This window comes from Chamaea fasciata, unplaced genomic scaffold, assembly GCF_029207755.1.
Source record: "Chamaea fasciata isolate MVZ Bird 193981 ecotype frontalis unplaced genomic scaffold, bChaFas1.0.hap1 SCAF_23, whole genome shotgun sequence".
Classification (NCBI taxonomy): Eukaryota; Metazoa; Chordata; class Aves; order Passeriformes; family Sylviidae; genus Chamaea; species Chamaea fasciata.
The window spans coordinates 585,376-608,194 of NW_027094108.1; the positions used below are offsets into that span (position 1 = coordinate 585,376).

The 22,819-nt window shown below is 47.3% G+C and overlaps 1 protein-coding gene across 1 annotated transcript; it reads left to right on the forward strand.

Annotated features, from left to right (window-relative positions):
- The first annotated feature begins 1,376 nt into the window (after positions 1 to 1,376).
- On the forward strand, positions 1,377 to 22,152 carry CTNNBIP1 (catenin beta interacting protein 1). Its single transcript, XM_066202977.1, has 5 exons — positions 1,377 to 1,550; positions 12,467 to 12,556; positions 15,530 to 15,651; positions 16,099 to 16,189; positions 22,005 to 22,152. Exons 3-5 carry the CDS (start codon positions 15,556 to 15,558, stop codon positions 22,061 to 22,063), a joined length of 246 nt encoding a protein of 81 aa, XP_066059074.1. The 5' UTR covers positions 1,377 to 1,550; positions 12,467 to 12,556; positions 15,530 to 15,555; the 3' UTR covers positions 22,064 to 22,152.
- The last annotated feature ends 667 nt before the right edge of the window (positions 22,153 to 22,819 follow it).

Below are 22,819 nucleotides of genomic sequence, written 5' to 3' on the forward strand. Positions count from 1 at the left end.
GATCTGTAAGTTTGCTTTGCACTGCTGTACAGTCAGCCAGCTGAATTAGGAGAGCTAGACAGTACTTAGTCATAAAATGGTGTTGTGCCCATGATGTTATCAGTAAGGAAATTCATACTATTGCAAGGATGCAAATGATGGCTTAATTATATGCTCCCACTAGCATAAGATGCTTTTAGATCTTTCCCTCAGACTCATGTACTGTGCTAATTAACAGTAATCCAACTGGAGGATCCCAGTGCAATGCTTCTGCATATTTTTTTCAGCTTATGCTGGAGCTCTTATGTTCTTTTCATAAATAATTAATAATCATTACTGCCTGCTGTGCTGTGGGTATGTGCCAGTGATCTCAGATCCCAGCACATTTGCACCATTCCTGTTCCTGTCAGCGGCTTGGGTTTGCTCTTTGCAGAGGCTTTCATGTTAAGCCCTTCATTAGCTGGCAGTGGGGTTTGGATTTCAGTGGCACCGGGCTTTGATGTCATTAAGTATCAAGCTGTTAAAGGAAGTGCCACCTATTTCATTACTGTGACTATCTTTCTGCAATTAAGTTAAGTACCGAGTAGAACACAGATGCTAAATAACACTTGGTCCACAGAGCATTGTTGTCTCCGGGAATTTTGTGCTCACCTTGCTGGCCTCACCAATGCACCCGGTAAGGAGGTGGGGTTACTGTTAACCTAGTGGGAAACCATCATGCAGGTGAGCGGTGGAGCAGGGTGAGGGGCCTTTGGTGGCTTCTGGCTTCCTTGGTTTTTGGTTTTAATTAATTCCTCTCGGTGTTCACTGTGGTTTTACGCTTCTTCAGTCAATGTAGCTGAAGCATTACTTTATTTTTGAGTGCTTCAATGACCAAATAATCATTTATTCTAGTCGGAGGTTGGCATTTTCTGTATTGGCTGAATCAGCTTGAGCCGTACTGGACGTTGCAGTGCCTGGAACTTTCTGAGCGCAGTGTCACTGCCCCACTGCCGGGATGGCTCTGGGGCGGCAGCAGGGACAGGGACAGCAGGGACAGGGACAGCAGGGCCGGGAGAGCAGGGCAGGGACAGCAGGGACAGGGACAGCAGGGCAGGGAGAGCAGGGCAGGGACAGCAGGGACAGGGGCAGCAGGGCCGGGAGAGCAGGGCAGGGACAGCAGGGCAGGGACAGCAGGGCCGGGCCGCTCGGTCCCTCCGCAGGATGTCTGGCAGGTGAGAGCGTGCCCGCCTGTCCCCGCGGCCGGCTCCGGGCCCGGCCAGCGCTGCCCCGGGCGCGCCCCTTCCCCTTCCCGGCCCTGCCCGCCCCTTCCCCGCCCTGCCCCGGTCCCCGCCCCTTCCTCCCGGCCGGCTCTCGGTGCTGCCTGCGGCGCCGCCGCTGCCCTGGGCGCCGGGACGCGGCGGGTCCCTCCCCCGGAGCCGCCCAGGCACCTCCCTCGGGCCGCCGCGGTGACTCACGGCGGAGGAGGAGGCTCCGCTCGGCTCGGCTCGGCTCGGCTCCGCTCCGCCGCTCTCGCCCGCCCCGCCGCCGCCCGAGCCGCCGGCGCGCCGGGGCCGCGGGCCCCGCACCAGGTGAGCGCGGTGCCCTTTGTGCGCGGCCGGGAACAAAGGCGCTCCGCCGGCCGGGCCTCCCCGCTCCGCGCTGCCCGGCCCCCGGCAGGCCCCGGCCCCCGCCGCAGGTACAGGAGGAGCCTTTCGCCTTTCCTGCCATCGCGCCGAGGCGCCCTGTCCCGCCGTGTCCCGCCCCAGCCGCGGCCGCGCGCCGGTGGCAGGTGAAGTCGTTCCCGCCGGAGCTGCCCCGGGTGCGCGGGGCCGGGGAGGGACGGCAGGTGCCGCGGGCGGCCCGGGCAGCGCCGTGTGCCCGCGATGCTCCCGGCGTCCCGGCCCTCGCCCGCCCAAACGCCTCTCGGACAGTGCTTAGTCGAGGGCTTCCCTCGGGGGTAACTTACCTGCGCTAAAAATTGTGTTTCTGGAGCCTCTGAGGCAGCGCTCGGTAACTTTCAGATTGCATGGGCGGTATGTGTTGGCACACGTTAGTTTTTTACCTGTTGGGAGGATGTGTGAGAGAGGGACGGCATCACCCTCCGCATCAGGATGTTCAGTGCTCCAGAGACAGATGAGACGTGATACTCGGTCCTGCTCAGCATCCAGATGTGCTTCATCAGGGCGTATTTGCCTTTCAGACTGGGGTTTGCTTTCCCTTCAAGAGCAGAGTATTTTGCTCTGTTGTATATCATCTTTTATTTGTCCATTCCTCATCTTGGCATGTTGAACAGGATGAGCTTTGATGCTCTGTGAGATGAGCGTGAGACATTCTGCAGATGTGAGGATTTAAAAAAAGAAACAAAACACCAAACTCCAGCAGACTTTGGAGGCAAGTTAGGTGTGCTAGTTCACAGTCCTGGTCTAAGCCGGCTCCAGCATGGTGAGAGGCATGTTAAGGGAGTATTTAAGAACATATTTTTAAATACATTTACGAAATCCTACTATATTTATTGTTTTTTGGCTGCTGAACTTGCAGGCTTTCAATTTCTTTTGGCCGTGGTTGTTTTTGGAGTTCATGTGTGATGTGAAATAACCTGCTGAAGGAGAACCCCTATGTAAATGGTGAAAAAATGAGGGTAAGCATGTGCTTCAGTGGAGTTTATTTTGGAAGTACAGGTATTCAAGGTGAGGGAGCATGCAGTAAGCTACCTATTGCTACTTTAAAAATTTCAAGCTGGTTTTCTTACTAAGCTACTGATGGCAGCTTGCAGTAAAAAGAAATACAGTTTTGCCTGTGCACGTATAGAAATATTTCTGATACCAAATCCTTCTTTTTGGAAAAGAAGGCTACAAGCTACTTTGGCCCTGACAAAGAGATTCATCTGGAAAATGGTGACAGGTGCACTTCAGATACATTTCTGTTGCTTCACCTGGCCCTTAGCTGAAAAAGTATCATCAGTTATTGCATCTTTGGCATCTTGGGAGAAACTGGCAGCTCCCTCAGTATGATTGAGTTGTTGGGGGTTTGTGTGCTTAGTTGATACGGTACCCAGAAATAATAAATCTGTGGAGAAGTCTGTAGAACTGAACAAATGCAGGAGCAAAGGACATTTTGCAAAACTTAAATGGTAATGGGTTGGGCCCAAATCTGCTTTCAAGCAGTTTCCTCTTTTAGTTCATTGTAAGCCTTGCAACAAGTTATGGAAAAGCTACAGAGGGCAGAGAAGTGCTTTCAGGATTCTTCTTGACGTCCAGGTGAGAGGACAGTGAGATCCTCAGCAGGAAAAGCATCCCCTGGGCTGGCAGGAGGCAGGGATAATAAATCAATCCCTGTGCCAGCACAGAGCGGGGGCTGCCCTGGCAGGAGCTGAGTGGGCTCACAGGGAGCCCCTGGCCCTGTCTTAGCAAAGTTACTTAATGCTCACTGGAAGTGTCACTGGGCAGAACATCCTGAGGAGTGCTTGGGAAAGCAAGTTCTGAATCCCAGTTCTATGGGAAAGCTGCAGCTGTGTCAGTTTCTGCTCCCTTCCATCCTTTCCCCCATTCAGGGTTTGAGGGTGCTTCACTTAGCGAGAGGAGAGAGGCGTTTCCAAAACAATGTGTTGTTTTCTAAACCAAACCAAAAGCGAACGGAAACAAAACCTAGATTTTGTAATTACTAACGATGACTGTGATACATAGCTGCTGCCAAAAATCAAAAGTCGTCCTGCAGTTGCATATGGGCAAGCAGAGCTAACACCTAGATGTGGTTAAGCTGTTCAAGGTTGATGCTTTGCCTGGGAAGCAGCTTGTCAGAAATAGATCTATTAGTATGTGTTAAATATAAGTTTTTCCTCTCCAAAATGTTTGTCATCTGTAACCAGCACAAACATTTATGTTTTTTACTAAGTATTTCAGATCCTGAGTTGGTTGTTGACTACAAAGCACCCTTCTGAGCATCTGACCTAGTTTGAAGCATCAAACATCCACCCAAGTGCTGTGCACAGAGAGGCAATAGGCTTTTGGAGGCTGCTCTTGGAGATGCTTGGAGAAACTTCCAGGAGAATTTTTTCCGAAGAGAAGGATTTGGTATCAGAAATATTTCTATACGTGCACAGGCAAAACTGTATTTCTTTTTACTGCAAGCTGTCTGTCATCAGATTGGATTTCCAGCTGAAGTGCAGGAGGACAGAGGCAGCTGTTGCAGCTGCACCACGCCATCAGTCTGTGGTGCAGAAGTGATGGGGAAAACTGCAATCCTGACAAATGTGCCAATTGTTTATGTTCTGGACTAAAGCTATTGCATGACACAAGTGTGTGACTAGTCCCAGTTTTGATGGTGATGTGCACCAAAGATATAAATTATTGGAATGAAAACATTGTCACCTATTTCACATCCAGTATTGGTAATTTAATGGTCTTGCTTCGAAGTTGAAGGGCGAAATGATCTGCAAATAGGTTTGAAATGTGCTGAAAACTTTTTGCCAAGTAACTTAACTTGATTTATGAAAAAAACCCCAAACCATATTGTTCAGTGTTATATCCCTGAGAGGGGAGGACTCTTACAGTTCTTTTTCCCTCTGAACAGCTGAGCCCTGTCCATGAGCTTCCACTGGCATGAGAGTGCAGATAGAGCAGAGTGAGCAAAACTAGAGGTGAGAAGAAATCAAAGATCAGCAAATTAACCAAAACACATCAGTTCGTACTGGGATAAGGAGAACACTCTCCTGACTCTCAGTTTTATTTTCAGCCTTAGTGTTGAGGTAGCATTATATAACAAATGCCAAAAAAAGTGAGGAAAGCTCATTCTTGTTTCTGCTCACTGCTAGTGATCTGACAGAATGTTACAGAGCTTCTGTGTGGTTTAAATGTCAGTCTGAATTCAGAAGGTGGAGTCGTACTTCTTGCTTTTCAGTAAATACATCCAAGGTTTTACAATTATCAAATCTGCCAAGCCTATTTCTCTTCTCAAAAATAATAATTATTAATTAATGCTATTTTAAAACAAACAAAGCAGCCTAAAAATCTCAAAAAAAACCCCTAATAATTTCAACTTCTTGCATTATTGGAATTCCTGTGACTGACTAAATGAGCTACTGACTGGGGAGCAGAGATGGGGTCAGTAAATTTGTGCAACCATTCTAGTTGTCTCAGGGCATTCTGTTTTATTCCATGCAAATACACAGACTGAGAATGTATTTGATTTTTCAGCAAGTCCATTTTCTCTGTGTTATGAGGGCAGCTAAAAAACATGGAAACAACTTAAGTAATCAACTGTTTGTGACCATGACCAAGCTCAGAAACCTTCTGACTCAGTTTATCCTTCTGTGAAATTAGTTGACTACTTCACATAAAGGTGGAGATGTTTAATTAAAGTGTAATTGTTTTGCCTGTGAACTCATCCAGGTCCTGATTCAATGCACAGTGAAGTCAGTGAGGAGCTTTTAATTAATTTCCTTGAGCTTTAAATAAGTACACATGGACGTGCACCCTTAAAGGAAATGTGACCTAAATTTTTGCAGCAGAGTTGCTGTAAAGGAGGAATATAAATCCTGAAACAACGTAAGGTAAAGCACTGAAAGAAGGGTTTTGTAGAACTGGCGAGGGGACGGTGCAGCTGCAGGGATCTCTGGTGCCTGTTGCCATATTAATGTGATTTTAATGGAGTTTCCTAACTTTGCGTGTGTTGGATCTTATGTGGAAAACTGGAAATTTCCTTGTGCCTTGGCAGCTTGCTCAGTTTGTTGGGGGAGGCAATATCAGACTTCAAGATAAACACAGTTAACTCAATGTTTATGCAAAACCAATCAGCAGTAACACTTAAAATATAATTAACTTTAAGAGTTGATGCCAAATTGAGAAAAATAGGAGCATTCACATCTTCTTAGCTGCCTTTTTTCAGGAATGTCTGTAGATGCCAAATAATACTCGTTGGTTTATGTGGAATTTGTGAAAGGTTTTGCTTAACTTCAGAGGTCAGAAACATCACGTTTTGCTGAACTGAACTTTTATTGCTGAAATCTTGGTCAGCAGCTACAATGAACTTGGTAAAATAAGCCTTTCACAATTGACATCAAACTGCAACCATTCTCTTACCGTTTCACTGTCAAGGTTCTTGGTTCACAAACTTTTACACAGTATGTTTTATTCTTTAACAAATACACTGTGCATGAAATAGCACACGTGAGGCCCTGCAGTTTGGGCCCCTTGTTGTTCATGTATTCCTTTCATTGCTCTGTTTTAGATGTAACTGCTGTCAGCTCCTTCCTTTTGAGCAGCTCACCATAGTGGAGGTGTATCTAACTGTGCTTCTGGTTTGGGAGCTGCAGAAATCTGGCTGCATTTCCTGTCGTTCTCTTTGCCTGTTCTGCCTTACATTGGTGGTGGCTGGGTGCAGTCCTGCTCTTGGGAACTTCCTGGAGTGCTCTGGGGTCCTGCAGTGGATTTAGCTTGTGTCGGAATCAGCCACTGTCAGCATTGTTGTGAGTGCTCTCTGGGCTAACTCCTGTTGTTGCCATTGTTATGTCCTGGAGTTTGATTAATTACTATTTTTACATATGGTTGCCGTTAACAGATGTGTGCTCTGTCTTGCCCGTGATCCTCGCATTGTGCTCAGAATGAACCAGTCCCCGAGCTGATGGCCCTGCAGTCTCTGGCATCTTTCCCTGGTGCCCACGTGTGTCTGTTCAGGGCTGGGGGCTGACCTCAGGCAGCTCTGTGGCCCAGGCTCAGTCACTGAGGTAACGCTCAGAATGGTGGCTAGGCAGGAAGGACATTGCATCCATTTTCCTGAGAAATAGGAAGTCTCCTGAAGGCAAGATCTCCTTCCTTGCGATCCCACTTGGCCGAAACGGAGGGAAAGCAAAATGTCCGTGGTGAAACTGGTGTGTAATTAGGAATTTGGTTCAAACTAGTGAATGTTAAAGTCCTCTCAAAACTGACAAGGACTTTTTTCCTTCCTCCCTCCTCTCTCCTTCAGATACCTTCCTAGCACAGTCTTGTTTAGTGACCTAAGGAGAGAACAAAAATCCTTTCCTTGTGCCTTTTGTTTCTAGCAAGTCCTTCAGAGATGAGAGAAGGTGGCACACTTGGCATACTCTGCTGAGACCAATCTGTGGAGCACTGTCCAGGAGAAGTCTCTTGGATTATTATTTTATGAAGGTGTTAGGAGCAAAGGTCTGCTGCCCACGTTATGCAGTGACACTGCTGATCACTGAGGAGGCAGAGTTTGTGTTCTGGCTGGTACCAAAGAGAGGATGGAGGCATGTGGCCATATAGACAAGAGCCATTAATTGGTTCAACTCACAGCAGGAGCTATTAATAATAGATCTCTTTAAACGGTTTTGAAAATTAAACCTTGATCCAGAACTGAAACCTCTTCTTTGCTTTTTTTGGTTATTCAGAGCATCCATGGGGAAAGCAGCAGAGAAGTTTTGGAGTTTTTTTTCCAAAAGAGGCACGATAACTAGGTAGCATAAGGGCTGTGTTCGTCGCGTTTTACAGCAAATTTTATTGATGTAGGAGGCCAGAACACGTTGTTGTCCAGTGGTTACACAATTTTGGTGGCAAAGAACTATTAATCTGAGAGTCTCTGGTCCTAGGAATGTACTTTGATACGCTGTTGCAAAATACTAAAATGCCAAGTAGTCACCAACCTAATAACAGCTCCCATTTTAATTGCTTTTAAAAAATCTGGTTAGCCATAATCTTTCTACTATAAAACATTTAAAGGCATTTGCAGTGTGAAATGTCTGTGACCTGGCAATAATGATGTTCAGATGTCAGTAAAAATTAGAGAGCAGCACACAGTGAGCTGTAAGAGAGCTCCCACTAATACCTGCCTGGCTGTAGCTCCTGTGTTGATGAGTACCAGACAAATGCCTGTAAATATATCTATATGTAAATATAGAGATACATATATCTGTATGTAAATATAGAGATACGTGTACACACAGAGTGGAGAGAAAGGCTTTCTGTGCTCTCTGCCATTTCAGGGTAAATGCACCCAGCGTTGTGTGCTGGGGCTGGGAGAAGCTGGTCACCCCAGCACAGGGAGCTCAGCTCCAGAAATGGCACTTCTGGTCTTCGGAGGGTTTTACTGTATGACTGTGAATTGAAATTCCATGTCATTGTTACTTTAACTGCTCACAGACGCTCACTGGAATTTTTCCTGTTGTCAGTTGGGCTTTTGCCTGCTCTGGTGAAGGGTTTGTGCTCTAGGATGGTCCCTGTGTTCCTTGTGCACCTTTGGGAGTTGGCCTTGGCTCAGGGTCTGACCACAGAGCAGACCTGGGACTGTCATTGGTGTCAATAATTAGTAGTCAAAAAGTATCACACCCATGGGTACAGATTTGTACAGTGCATGGCATGTAACCATGTCAAATGGGGTGGATACACCGAGAATCATTTGTTGATTCCTGTAAGGAGTTGATAATTTTTACCTATTACCAGTGCCCCGGTTTTTCTCTCGTTTATGTTCCAAGTTAATACCAAGCTATGGAAATAGAGCTGATTTCTTAGAGACAAGAAAAGGCATCTCAAGTTTAGGTCTGTGTGCTGGAAACTTCATCCTCTCTTTCTGAAATTAGAATCTTTACAGATAGATCCATACGAAGCTTTGCTGTACTGTTCTATTTTAATGATGGATGCTGAACGCTTTTTACAGCAGTGATTCTTCAGTGGGATACCTGGTAGTTAAATGGCTGGCTATCTGTCATTAGCGCCTAATTTCCTGCCTGGAGGATTTGTAGGTTAGTTTTAAATAGGAGAAGAGGTGCCTGAGCCTCTGTGAAGGATGCCCATGGTTGGGAGGAGAGCAGCACTGTCCAGCCAGCTGTTGGTGACCATTGTGAGTAAAGTGTTGGAACATTCTGCTGGAATTGTCTCTTGGACTGGGATGTGATTTGTGTATAAACTGCTGTTTATAAAGTCTTGTCACTCTTTAAAGAATTTTTGACACATTCATCTTTGAAGTGTGAGTACCTTTGTGAAATGAAAGGCTTTTTTTCAGGTTTTGTTGCTGTTACTACGTTTAATTTCAGAGGCTTCAAGTTGACTGACGTGAACTACCTAAAACCCTGTGCTGCCTCTTCTAACTGTAGGAGATGTGAGAGGTGTCTTCTCCTTGAGGGGAGGAGGGGAAATCTTCCTGTTTCTGTGTGCCTGAAGGTCAGGAGGCAAATTTTAATTTCATGGAAGTGGTGGTTATGATTGTAGGATATTTTAAATTTGTTTTTTGAGTCAGCTTGAGCATTGATGTAAGCACTGTTTTGGTATTTTGGGAAGCTCTGTGGAATGAACTTCATTGCTACTTTTGAAGTCTGTTTTGAAGCTCTGAAAGGTGATCCAGCACTGGGGAGAAAAACCCCTGCTTGTGTTCATAAATGTTTCAAGAATAAATGGCAGTGTGTGGGGCTGTTTCCTGGCCTCCTTCAAGAAGGAGGACCGTAGTGTTTCGTTAAAAATTTAAATCTAACATTTAAGAGATGTGAACCTACCATGGGAGTTCCAGCAGTAAATTGACCTAAATCTGACACTGGGGTTCAGATTCTGAAGTCAGCTAAAAGGTAGCACTGAACATAGAAATGAAGACAAAAAAAAAAAGGTATTAAATATTTCAGCTCTTACTGTTCACCTATAAATAGGTAGCTGTTATGAATTCTTCATTGTATCCCTCTGGAGATGGGAATTAATCCAGTCTCCAGCTGCCTGCGACTGAAGGTCATGAGTCAGAAAGAATTAGAGGAAAATTTGTAGCAGGGTTTTTGCAGACTCTGGTTCCTGACTTCAGGTTTCAGCCTCCAGCTTGGAAGGTTTTTCGGGCTCTAACTGTTCTCTGAAAGATGTCATTTGAAAATTAACAAGGCTTAAATTAGGGGCAGCATCCCCTAGCACTTGCAGGCTTCCCAGTATGACCATGCTGAAGCACTGAAGTGCTCCGTGGTGGAGCTGTGGAGGGGAACGGCTTAACCTTGGATAATGATATCAGAGAGTCAAAGGGACCCTTCCTGCTGCTCTGAACTGCTCTTGTGCAGAGCAAAGGGAACCTGCAGTGCTCGGGTTTATTCACCAGAACTCCTTACCTGAGCTTTATAATCCTAGCCCATTAATCGAGGGCTTTAAGTGCCTTGAACTGAACCAGTCAGATTCAACAAAAAAAACCCCAAAAAATTGTGGCTGAACTGACTCCCGTTGGGTTTCTTTTGGCTATAACTGGAAATGCTACAAGATATTAAAGAGGTAGTCAGCTGTGACAGGTTTTAAAGAACTTGCCAGATGGCTGCTCTAAGTACCCAAAATTATTAAGACTGAATATGTAAAATACTACATTTTCCAGCAGCTTACTGCCTTTTTATTTTCTTCCCCCTTAATTTAGGCTGTGCAGATTCCTCAGTTGCACTCTGTGTTTTCCCATACCAGTAAAATGTGGTTGTGAGGAATTTCAGCATTACAGGGGACTGCTGTGTTGGGGCAGTATGAAATTTGAAGGAACAAAAGCTCACGTTGCTTTCTCATTGCATTAAATAAGCATGCTTTAAAACTGAATGGGATGCTTAAGTAACTTCCTTCATGCAAAATTTATAAAAATGCATTTTTTAAATGTGTCTCTTTTTCTGTTGAGATGTGAAATTTTTGATCATTTAAAAAGATGAAAGGAGGGAAGTCAGAAGAATTTGGGAGTTCTTAATTATGAATTGATCTGTGGCATTGTCCATCAGAAAGTCCCTTCCAGGTTTTGAATTCATACCAGTGTCGGTGGAAGGGAAGGAAATAAAGTTACAAATCTGCAATTTTCAGTTGCTGTGTGTTGGAATCTTCTTCTGAAGGCGTTCAGTCAAAACAGTTCTTGCTTGAGCCTCTTGCTGAGGCTTGAGTTTCCTGAGGAGCTGTTTCCATCTGTTGGTAAAACAGACAAGTTAAACTGAGATTGAGTACAGATTTCTCCTGTCTACATTTTTTTGAAGTGAAACGCCAGTAGCTGAAGTTCTAAACCTAGCTAGGAAAAAAGAATAAAAGGGGAGGCTAACTGCAGTTACAGTATTGTTTCATAATGTACTCTTGTGTCTGGGGTCAGTAATTGAAGAGAATTGAAGAGAAAGCCACTTATAATTCATTTTTTGGGAAGAAATACATTTTATTTTCATTAGAGACTTTTCTGAACAGGTAACCATAAGAAGAGGTGAGGAAGTATCCCTTAATGCTAGTGGGATGATAGGAAGCACTTCGCTCTTGCATTACTTGGGTAATATCCTTGTGAAGTAGCCCGGGTGTTTTTAGGTGTAGAATACCCGCACCTTCTCATTCCAAACCAAGGCTGGTTTTCCCTGGTCTCTGCCTTCCTGCCTTGCCAGGACGTGCAGCCTCAGTCCGCAGCCGTCAGCGGAAGGTGCTGCTGGTGCCTGGTTTGCCAAGGCCAGGCTTGCCCAGCCTTTCCCAGCCCAGGAGAGGGCTGGAGGGAGACAGGTGGGGATGTCAGGCGTTCCTGGCTCTGCCCGCTCCACGTGTCGGGCCTTGCTGAGCCGGAGGAATTCCTGGGATCCTCACGAGCCCGGAGCAGGCGGCGTGGGGAGGGCGGTGCTGGGCTGCAGGACAGCTCTCCCGTCTGTTCTGGCTGACCTCCTGTACTGCTGGGGAAAGGGAGGGAGTGTTCTCAAACTCGCAGTTACTGCTTTGGCAAAGCAGCGCCGGCAGGGTTGGCTGTAATATGTAGATCTTTGCTGTTTATTATTCTGTCATGTGAATCATCTTAAAAATAAATGAGAACTAAATTTCATTGCCTGTGCCTGGCAAACAAGGGAGAATTAGGTGACCCAATTATGTCCATTTGCAGTGTGTTGGATGCAGCAGGACAAGCTTGAAACGTTTAGTCTTTTAACACAGTTTGGTGAAGAATGCAATCATTTCTGACAAACCCTGCAGCTTTTGAAATGCACAGGCCAGTCTTTGTGAGCAAGGAAAGGAAAACTGGCACTGGGGAGCAGATCCACCTTTAGCTGCCAGAGGTAAGCACGGGCAGCCCAAACTCTCCTCTTGGCTCTGCACATCTGCTTCACCCTCACCTGGAGAGACCAGTTCCAGATCTGATAGAACACTGCATTCTCTGTGTGTGCCTTCTCCAGCCTTTGGCCTCACTTCCTGCAGTGCCAGCCACCCAGGACATGATTCCCAGAAATTCAGCTGGGATCCCATCACTTCTTTGCTGAGGCCAGGATGTGTCAGTTGGGTTTCATGCTGAAAGCTTCCTAAAGAATGCAAAGCTTGAATGCAATTCATTCTCAAGTGATTGGGAATGTCATTGGCATGGTCAGGGTGGAAATCTTGCAGCTGAAGAACAGCTTGATTTTAAAGATCTTTAAACATAGAAAGGTTCTCATGTTTAGCAGCTCCAGAGAAGTGTGCAGTTTTATGAATTTTACCTCAACCATGTTCTAAAGCACACTGGGGGTGAGGGTCTGGTGAGTTAAGGATCTTTCTGGGGTTCAGCTGAGTGTGTTGTGTAATTCTTTGCTCGTTTGTTTTCACAGGGCAGTTCCCTCATACATTTTTCCCAGCTCCAATCACTGCCCAGGACTGAACACGAGGATTATCTGATCTCCTGTGGTTTCTAGAAGCAGGTATGTTGGCACTGAGGTCTGTAGGTTGGGGATGGGGCACTGACCACTCATCCATGTGCCAGAAGGATTTGTTGGGGCAGGGAAATGCTGCTCAAGGAGCATTTCAGAATGTGTAGCGTGTTAATGTAGCTTTCTGGGGAGAACAAAGCTGATAAGTACTTTGATAAGGTTTTTCAGTCCTTCATTTGCAAATGTGGATCGTGCTGTCTTCTGGGCATGGACCAGCTTTGTACGTGGGTTTGGAAATCTTCTCATGTAGCATATGCTGGGTGATGTTGTCATCCTGAGCTGTGTCTTCTGAAAGCTTTATGTAACGAGCAAACAGAGATCTTCACAGTTCTCATGCTGGGGTCTCAGTGCTGTTTTAAGACCTCTGTCTTTCCACTTGGATGCCACTGAGTAGGAAGAGCTGTGGTGGCAGGTGATTGTGTGGCGTAGGGAGAGCTAAGTGCTGTTGCTCAAGGAGCCTAGCTTTACCTCTCTGCACATGTTTTTGGAGCCATATGGAGGGCTTTTGCCCCCATGCTGCACACTAACTGTGTGAAGCATTCACTGAATGGGCAGGCTTTAGGATTTTTGTCCTTCCTGGTAAATAGGTGGCTTCATGACAAACCCATCTTGGCTGGAGGTTGCTTTAGAAGAACCAGCGTAGATAGGAAGCCCTATCACCCCCTTTGGAAGTTTGAAAATTAATAAACAACAGGTTATGGTGGCAAACAGTGAATGGTGTCCAAACCAGGTCGTGCAATACCTGATGTGCAGAGGAATGCTGAAGTGGGGGCAGCAGTGGCAATTTCCTGGTGCTTGTGGATGGTGCCACCTATTGATATCCCATCCCTTTTGTTTCATTTTTAGACAAAAGGTGCCTTAACTACATTTCAGCTTTTGTTGCTGTGATTTTTCTTTTCTAAGTTGATTGGTACTAGTACAGCAGCTTCCCTTTTCAAGCACAATGTTTTTTGAGAAGTATGTGTGATATTAAGAACCAGTCCCAACCTTTCAGACTGACTGGGCATCTTGATAAATGTTTAATGTTTTATCAGTCTCTGGGTGTATCTGACTTAATGTCTCTTGCTCACTGTCTTGTTTTGTTCATTCCTCACTGTTGGCATCACTTGTTAGCCCTCAGTAAATTGCACTGTGGAGTACATGCCTAGTAGCAAAATCCAATTTACTTACTCGAGTTGACACGACACAAAATGATGGGATTGTTTAATTCCCCTTCAGAGAGCAGTTTGCTGGTTGTATAAAAACCCCAACAATCATCACCTTGCACGTGCACAGGCCGCAGGTTTCCAAGCAGAACCATCTACAGCAAATCAGCCTCATGCAGATCTTCCCACTGGAACATGTTCGAGGAGGACTGGTGATGGATCTTTCTCACTTTTTGCTGCTGTTATCTCCGTGCTCAGTAATGTGGGTGGCAAAGCCTGTCCCAGCAGCTGCTGCTGAAGTTTGCATTACTTCTGACTCACTCAGGAGGGCCTATGTGTAATTTTAAACGGTTTCCACACCCAGATTACTTTCCCTTAAAAGTAATAATGAAAATGAAATGAGAAGAGAGGTTGGTAATGACTGCAGGAAAACATTACTGGGACGACTGTGTTTGAACCTGCTGGGGTACAGCCTTCCCTGTGCAAGCCTTGTGTAGCGTGTTCCTCCATTGCTGAGGTTCAGACAATCACATTTATGGGTTGGTGCAGGACCAGACCCAGTTCTGGGAGTGAAAAGTGATTGAAGACCTGCTTTGGAGCCGCTTCTCTGAGGTGTGTGTGGTGGCTGGGTCGCTCCTCCATCCTCTCCTGGGAGCAGGGGACGGTTTGGGTGGCAGGGACCTCAGAACCCCCCAGTGCCCCCCCTGCCCTGGCAGGGACACCCCCACTGTCCCAGGCTGCTGCAGCCTGGCCTTGGGCACTGCCAGGGATCCAGGGTCCCGCAGCTGCTCTGGGCACCTGTGCCAGGGCCCCACGGGGCAGAATTTCTGCCCAGTATCCAATCTAACCCCACTGTCCTTGAGTGTGAGGCCTCTGCCCTGTGCTGTCGCTGCAGGCTCCTGGGAGCAGTGTCTCCCCCTCTCTCTTGTGGGGTCCCTTCGGGGCACTCAGGGTTATTTCTGCACCCCTCAGCACTGCTAGGGGCTGTACTCCTGGAATAGTCTGTTATTTGAAGCAGCGTTATTTTTTACATTTTAGGTTAATGTTTTTACTCTTGTTGACTTAATGAACATGGTTCAAGATGGTTTTGAAGAGTAGCTGAAGAGAATGCCTGAATGGCTTTTTGTTGTCGTGGTAAACACCCTGTTGTGGAACTTAAATAATTACCAGATACTCATATAATAATGTTTTGTGCTATAGAATTTGGATAGCACAGTCTGTTTATTCCATAACATAATTATTTTTATTAAAATAAGATGCAGAAGCTCAGCTTTTAAATGATACTCTTTCCCTGCTCCTCTTAGCTCTGCTTTCTCTCCAAAACCATTTCATAAATTTTAATAACTTTTACAGTAATGCAATGGCTTTTTTTATATGATACATAAAGGAAAAAAGAACAAGAGGAGGAAGACTTAAGAGTTTAGATTTCACACAGCTTTTGTTTAGCCATTGCAGGCTTGATGGCTGTGCATTCTGCATCCTGTTTTCATTCTGCCCGTGCTTATTTATGGAAAAAACCCCAAACCGCGGGCTCTTCTGTCAGGGTGATTCTTTCATCTGGTTCTTAGAATTCCTTTTCTACTCCTGCAGTGACGCAACCACAGATAATGAGCTGTGGGGATGTGAACACGAGCCTGTGTGAGTGTTTCAGTTGCATATGCAAGGCCCAGTTCAGCTGCTCACATTTCTGAGGGTTTCTCTGAGCAAGGATGTGACTCCTTACTCTCCCAGATTGTGATCTGCCCACTGATGAAAAGCTGGTATTTTGGAAATGGAACTTTTCGTTCTAGTTTGTCCTTTCCTGATTTTGTACCTCCAGGAAATCCAGGAGCTGGCAGGAGGGGAATGAACCGAGAGGGCGTCCCCGGAAAGAGTCCGGAGGAGATGTACATTCAGCAGAAAGTGAGAGTGCTGCTCATGCTCAGGAAGATGGGATCAAACGTAAGATGCACTTCTTAGCCCATCTTTTGTGGGATTTCAGGCAACTTTGGACTAACTGGGGTAGTGCTTGTTGAGATGGGCAGGCGATGGTCTGGTTTTAATGCTGAATTGTCTCAGCCATCCTGGATTGAACTGTTACCAGTTAAACACAATTGATTTTTGCTTAAATATTATCAGGCTTGTGATGCTTGGATCTACCATACGTAGATAAATGATTTCAAGTTTTTCATTGTTGGAAAAAGAGCCAAGTGGAGCAGCAGTTTGAAGGTGACACTGAACCTGCCCACGAGTTCACTGCTGTGTGCTCGCTGCTGGTCGAGTTGCACGAGTCAGGGGTGGCGCAGGTGGTGAAGAGCAGAGAGGGGCTGCTGTGGTGGCCCTCCCTGGGAGCTGGTGCCTGCAGCGTGTTGGTTCTGGCTTTGCTGAGGTGTCCCTGTGTGCCCGCAGCTGACGGCCAACGAGGAGGAATTCCTGCGCACGTACGCGGGGGTGGTGAACAGCCAGCTGAGCCAGCTGCCCCAGCACTCCATCGACCAGGGTGAGTGCCCCAGTGCCCTCTCAGTGTCCTCTGTGTCCTCCTTGTGTCCTCCTTGTGTCCTCTGTGCCCTCCCAGCAGCCAGGTGAGCCAGCTGCCCCAGCACTCCATCAACCAGAGTGAGTGCCCTTGTGTCCTCTGTGTCCTCCCAACAGCCAGGTGAGCCAGCTGCCCCAGCACTCCATCGACCGGGGTGAGTGCCCCAGTGCCCTCCCTGTGCCCTCCCTGTGCCCTCCCTGTGCCCTCCCTGTGCCCTCCCTGTGCCCTCCCTGTGCCCTCCCTGTGCCCTCCCTGTGCCCTCTGTGCCCTCTGTGTCCTCTGTGCCCTCCCTGTGCCCCCTGTGCCCTGGACCTGCTTCCCCACCTCTGGCCTCCTGTCCTTGCAGAGCAGTGTGCCAGCTGCTGAAACCCATCCTGCACTCCAGGATGTGCTGGTTCTGTTAATTCTTCGCACAAGTCTTGGTAAAGAACTGTGTGGAGCTGCTCTGAGCCCACCAATCTTTTCTGAACCTGAATGTTTCTTGCTGGGTTCCTCTCCCTCCCCTGCACAGCCCTCGTGCCAGATCACGGTCATGAAAGTGCAGTTTGGTGTTGAAGGAACAGACTCATGCCAGAAAGAACTGAGCAGAAATTTGGTATAGATCTGAGACATCTGCAAATCCATTACAAACACAACCTGCACAAACTTGCTGCTGTGCTCATTCCTTACATAGCTGGGGGCTGATGGAGGTGGATATACTTGAAGAATTCTGAGCCAAAATACACAACTTTTCTGCCAGTCTAAAGTGAGAATTTTCCTGTTTCTTGTCAAAAACTGAGGTAGACACGTTCAGTTAAGAGAGACTTAGTTGCAGTTGGCATTTTTCAGCATTCTCCTTAAAAGGTACATTTTTCACAGTGAAATCTGTTCTGAATTACCTGCACTTTGGCAAAGAAAAGGTGATAAGATCAGAAGTCCAGCCAGGGGACACAGATACTTCCTACAGTGGTGCTGCAGCTGTGGTGTGCTCTACAGAGAGAAGCAACTATAATTTATTGCTCAGGACTCTGACTTCCTTAGAAATCTCTCCAGGTTTCTAACAGTCAGTGATGCTAACGCTCCTTGCCTGCTGCTGCCTGTACCCTCTGCCGTGTCCTGGGGTGGCTGGGCGTGAAGTTCCTGGGAGCTGGGAATTGCATGGCATGGGTGTGGGATGTGCCCCCCGAGGGAGATCCCATCTCCACTAGATGGCATTGCCTTGTGCTGGAAACCCCTGCAGTCCGAACACTCGCTGTTCTCTTGCTCCCAGACTGCTTAAAGCAGTTTTCTTCCCTACTTTTCTGTTTCCATTGAATTTCCTCTGGAGGATTTTGTTTTCCTTTATGCAGCTTGTCTTACACAACAACAGAAAGAGGTGTTATTTAGGGAGTAACTTACACCAGGTCTGCACTTCAGTGGGTTTCACAATCTTTTGTTCCGCGGTAGGACAGGTTGCTCTCAGCCTGACTTGTCCCTGATGTGTCTTTAGAGCCATTTACTCCAGCAGGCACAAAAGACACAAAGCTAACTCCGCTTTCCCATTTTGTTCCAACAAACAGGAGGGCGTTGTTGGCCTGAGCACTGAGAACTTTGTGACGGACCTGCAGGTTTCTGTGTGTCCCTTAAAGTGCTGCAGTCTGGCTCCAGTTCCAGGAAGGCTGTTTTGGTTTGTTGAGGTTTTCTTGACAAGAGTGTGGAGCGTGGATGGTGTAGAATTCTGTAGGTTATTACAGTCTCTATTGCATTTTTTATGTATTTCTGTGTGTCCATGATCCGTGCCTGAGGCTGCTGGCCCCACAGCAGTTACCTGGGCAGGACTGCAGAGCTTGACCCTAACCCTGCTGGCATTCCTGCTCAGGGCCCGGGATTCCTGCTCAGGGCCCGGGATTCCTGCTCAGGGCCCGGGATTCCTGCTCAGGGCCCGGGATTCCTGCGCAGGGCCCGGGATTCCTGCGCAGGGCCCGGGATTCCTGCGCAGGGCCCGGGATTCCTGCGCAGGGCCCGGGATTCCAGCACAGGGCCCGGGATTCCTGCGCAGGGCCCGGGATTCCTGCTCAGGATTTGGGATTCCTGGTCAGATCTGGCTCCTGTGTGAGCCCCTTGGTTTGGCCACAGGGAGTCACTGCAGCCTCTGTGTGCATTGGCTCAGGATGTCACAGTGCACTGGAGGAAGGAGTTTTGACTGTCCCTGCTGAATTCAGGCTTATGCTATAAATCCTCCATGAGCCACTGTTAATACCAGTACCTCTGGCATTTCAAGTTCCTCCATGAGACTCTGTTTTGTTGTCTGAGGATCCGACGATGGAAGTTAATTTGGATCAAGAAGCATCTTAGACTATCTCTGTAATTTTTAATCAAGCCTGAAGGCTAAGAGTCCCCTTCAGTTTATGCTTATTTTTACTGGAAGAGGAGATGTGGTAACTGAGTCTAATATTAATGTCATGCTCACATTTTTTATAACCCTTTTATTTTTCAATCGTTGTTAACACCGATTTGAAGGTGCAAAACCCAGGGTGTTTTTGTTTACTCCGGGAGCTCTTCAGCTGACATCTGTGGAGTGTTTGTTGTTTTTTTTTATGGCTCCAAGAATAACTGAGGAGCCCTGAGGCATCTCAGTTCAGCCAGAGTGTGTGCTGGAGAGGGGATGTAGTCCTGAGCTGTTCTGGGCTGTTCGCACGTTGGTCTTGCCTGCATTGCAGCAAGAGCCGAGGCAGCTCACACTTGATGAAATCCAGGCTTTTCACAGATTTTTGAGTGCGAGCAAAACGCCTCTGAGGGTGTTGTATGCACGGAGGCATCTCCTGCCAAGGCCCCCTGTGCCCTGTTCCCCAGCTCCTTGCTCCGGCAGGGGCTGGGCTGGCTCTGGGCTCGCTGCAGGCGCTGCTCTGGCAGCTCTGGAAATGGAAGCAGTGCAGGGAGGAAGCACGAGATGGGATTTGTGCTGAGACCTCGGTGATTGCAGCTCTGCTGTTCCTATAGCAACAGGAGTGTGGTGCTGGCTCCTGGAGGAAGCCGGTCCCACGGGGAGGGCAAGGCCGGGGTGCAGGCACGTGCCTGCCTGGGTGAGACTGTTCTCTGGGTGTGGGCACAGGACCAGCCCAGGGCACCTCTGTGCTCCTCACCTGCCAGGTGGTGACGGGGAGCAGAGATCCGGCTCTGCTCAGTGCGGTTTGATTCTGTTGAGCACAGGGCTTGTGTTAATGTGCTGCTGCTCTCAGCAGTGCATGGTGTATTTTTAGAATGCCAGACTAGGATGCTAACGCTGGGAATTTCAGGGAAGAGTTAATGTTTAGAAGATCGTTTCTGGAAGGTGGTTGAAGAAATGTATGTATGCAAAGAGGTTGTGTGAAGGGAAGAATTTCTTTTTTTAAATTTGGCAGCCTTTAGAAATTCCCAACGGGCTAAACCTTCTGATCTCTAAATGCTTTTGGGGTTTAATTAATCCTGCAGGTGACTACAAGCAAATCAGGTGTACGCATCTATTTATCATTCAAAGAGCGCTTGGAAGCTGCAGCTGTTAGAGGTGTCAGCATCTTCTCTTGTGCTAAGGTGGTGTGGTTTTAATCCAGCCTGTACCCTGCTGGGTTCCTGTCTCTGTCCCCAGGTCCTGGCAGCTCTGGCCCCCTGGGGAAGCTTTCTGCCCTGGGGGTGAGCTGGGGAGCAGCTGGGGACGTGAGCCCAGGGCACGTCTGCAGCTTCCCCTGCCCTGCAGTAAAGGCATTTGACCTTCAGCTCATCTTGGCTTGCTGAGACTGAAGAACAAGCGGTGTAAGAGAACTCTAAATTCAGCAGTTCAAACAACTGCTGTTGGAACATAATCTCAGCGGGTTGTTTTGGAAGTTAGTGGGGTAAGATTGTCACTATTCTAAGATAGAATAAGCCCACCTGTTAATTATTGTTAATTTCTAGGAAGAATGGGGGTGAGAAAGCGTAAGGCAGAAGCAGTGAGAGAAGTACCTGGATGTCTAAAGGTTTGTGGTAGTGAATGCTTTGCTCATAAAAGAGGGGAAAAATTTCACTGGGTATGTTGTGAGTCTATTTCAGGGGAGAAATGTGTGCCCAGAAAAGGGACAGCTGAGGAGAGAGCAGCTGTGTGCATAGAGCAGGTCAGGTAAAAGTGTGCCTTTGTCTTTGTTCTGTACATTAATTGCTGGAAGTGCAGAGCTCAGGGGAGGATGTGCTCAAAGCAGATGTGCATCACCCTCCCATTGTCTCGGGCACAGGCTCTTGGCCATGTGCAGCTTAACTTTGTAACCTGTGCTCTGCTTTTTACATTATTTTACTTGATGAGTAACAAAACATCCGCTGCGGGAGCCAAGTGGGCCTGCAGGAGCAGCTCTGTTCCCTTCGTCTCTGCTTTCCCTGGAGCACAGGGAGGGCCCAGCGCTGTTCTCTGCCAGTGTTTGTGTCTGTCCATGGGCACTGGAGAATTCTTCATGAGCAGCCTCCTTAGCTTGGTTTCCTTCAGCTCTGGGTACTTGGGGCTGTAGGACAGGGCTGGAACAAAAGCTGCTTTTCTGCTGAGAAATGTGCATGACCTTTTTCTGGACAAAAGTCACCCAGGTTCTCATGCTGGGGACACCTCCAGACGTGGCCACATGCCCCGAGTGGGCTCAGGGAGGTTGGGAGCTGGGGGCAGGCGGGAGCTGTGGGGTTTATTTGGGGCGCAGCCTCCTTTCCTGCAGGGGAGTGCAAGGAAACTTGTGAGAATTTTGTTCCCCTCTAGACCCTGGGAAAGGGAGGCCCTGGGAGAACAGTGAGCATCTGTTGGGGAATGCAGCTCATCCCTGTGCTGGGTGAGTGTGATTCTGCATTCCCAGAATCTGGAGGCTCCTCCAGCTGCTCCTGCAGCTCCCAGGGATGTGAGGAGCCCTCAGTGCCGGAGGTGCTGCGGGGACTGCCCCTGCCTCCTTCCTGCTGCAGCCTGGCCTTCTCCCCCTGCAGCACGGAAGGCTTTGTCACAATCCTCACGGTGAATTCCTTGGTTTTCTTTAGGGGCTGGGAGTTCTTGTGTATTTTAAAATCAACAAGGCAGCTTGTTAATTCCGAGCTGGATCCTGGTGCTATATATCATTTATGTTTTGATCAAGGAAGAAACAGTTTGTGCAGGAGATGAAAGGGGAGATGACTGCAGGGCTTCTGAACGCTGGCAAGAGGGTGCATCAGAGCAGTTTTTGATGTAGTTTTATATAAGATAAGGGGCCTACATACGAAAAACAAACTACTACTGCTTGGTCCTTAATATTTCCTCCTTTGAGTACATATAACAAATGGTGAAGTGTATAAAAGTAAGTGCAGTTGCATTTCATGAGCATTGATTTAGCTTTTAAGGACATTAGCAAAGGGAATTTACAACCATTTTTGTCCACTTTTCCTGCTGTATTGCCACTGAAGAGCAGATTAGATAACTGAGAGATGGAATTCAAATAATGAGAACAGATGAGGTGCTTTTATTTTCCTCTTACCTTGCATGCAGGTGTAGAGGCAGAAGTTGCTTGGGGCACAGAACTGAGATTTGCTTCTTGATATGCTCCAGGTGAAAGCCTGGAGGGATTTTACATGCTGATGCTCCATCTGGGTTGAATTTGAACTTTGCAAAGCCCTGGAAGAGGATTCTGTGGGGCTGAGCAGTGCCTGGCGGGGACAGGCAGTGGTGGTGATTCTGGCATCCCTGGTTTGTCCCTTGCTCTCCTGTTGGTCGTGTGGATGTGTGGGATGGCACTCTGGGTGCCGCAGCTCTGCACTGCTCTTTAAAGGAGGTCACGATGCCACAGCTTTCCTGTATCCATTGTTGTTGCAGGTGCTGAGGATGTTGTGATGGCGTTTTCCAGATCAGAGACAGAAGACAGAAGACAGTAACTACAGGACGCCTGGACAACACAGAACTGGAGAGGACAGAGAGATTCCTGAAGATAGAGGAGGATGGCTGAGCATTAATGAGTTCCTCTGCCCACCCTAATTGTTCCTTGGTATTCCTTCTCCTTTGTAATGTTGTTTCCCTTTGCCCAACCCTCAGAATGCATCTCACAGCCATCTATTCCTGTCAGATTTTGCCACTCGGCCGGGCTGTGTTCATTAAGGACAAACCTGAAGGTGTGGTTTTGGTTGGCTCAAAGGGACTGGCTGTGGTTGGATAAAGGAAGGCAATTTTCCAAACTTGACCAATGGAAACCTTTTATCTCACATTTTATTTTACATTTTAAACAAAGTCTCTTGACATCCTACTTCTAAAGAAGCTTTTCATGCTGTGGTGCTTATTTAGGTCAAACTTGTGAATTTGAAGAGGGTTTGATTTGGCTGCATAAAACTGGAAGCAACTTGTGATTGGGTGACAATGCAAAAGCTTTCCCTTCAGTTGGCTTGCAGGTATTTTGCTGACTCCAACATTTTCATTGCAGGAAGCTGATGTTTTGGTGCATTGGTTATTTCTTTATACTTATTGACTTGGGGGGGGGGGGGGAAGACAAATGTGCTTTGCAGTATTTATTACATCTACACACATATAAACGCTTGCTTTTGGGGGGGTTGTTTTGGTTTTTGATCGGCTTTGAAGTCACAGTTTGATTTCCTTTTGGCTGCAGTGTTTCTGATGCAATCAGTTTTTCCACACTCAGC

What these genes read in the sequence shown, in the direction of transcription:
- CTNNBIP1 (XM_066202977.1), top strand. Translation starts at nt 15,556, where the DNA reads ATGAACCGAGAGGGCGTCCCCGGAAAGAGTCCGGAGGAGATGTACATT. An exon ending in TCAGGAAGATGGGATCAAAC is followed by an intron (nt 15,652 to 16,098) that starts GTAAGATGCACT and finishes GTGTGCCCGCAG; the next exon opens with CTGACGGCCAACGAGGAGGA. An exon ending in CCAGCACTCCATCGACCAGG is followed by an intron (nt 16,190 to 22,004) that starts GTGAGTGCCCCA and finishes TTGTTGTTGCAG; the next exon opens with GTGCTGAGGATGTTGTGATG.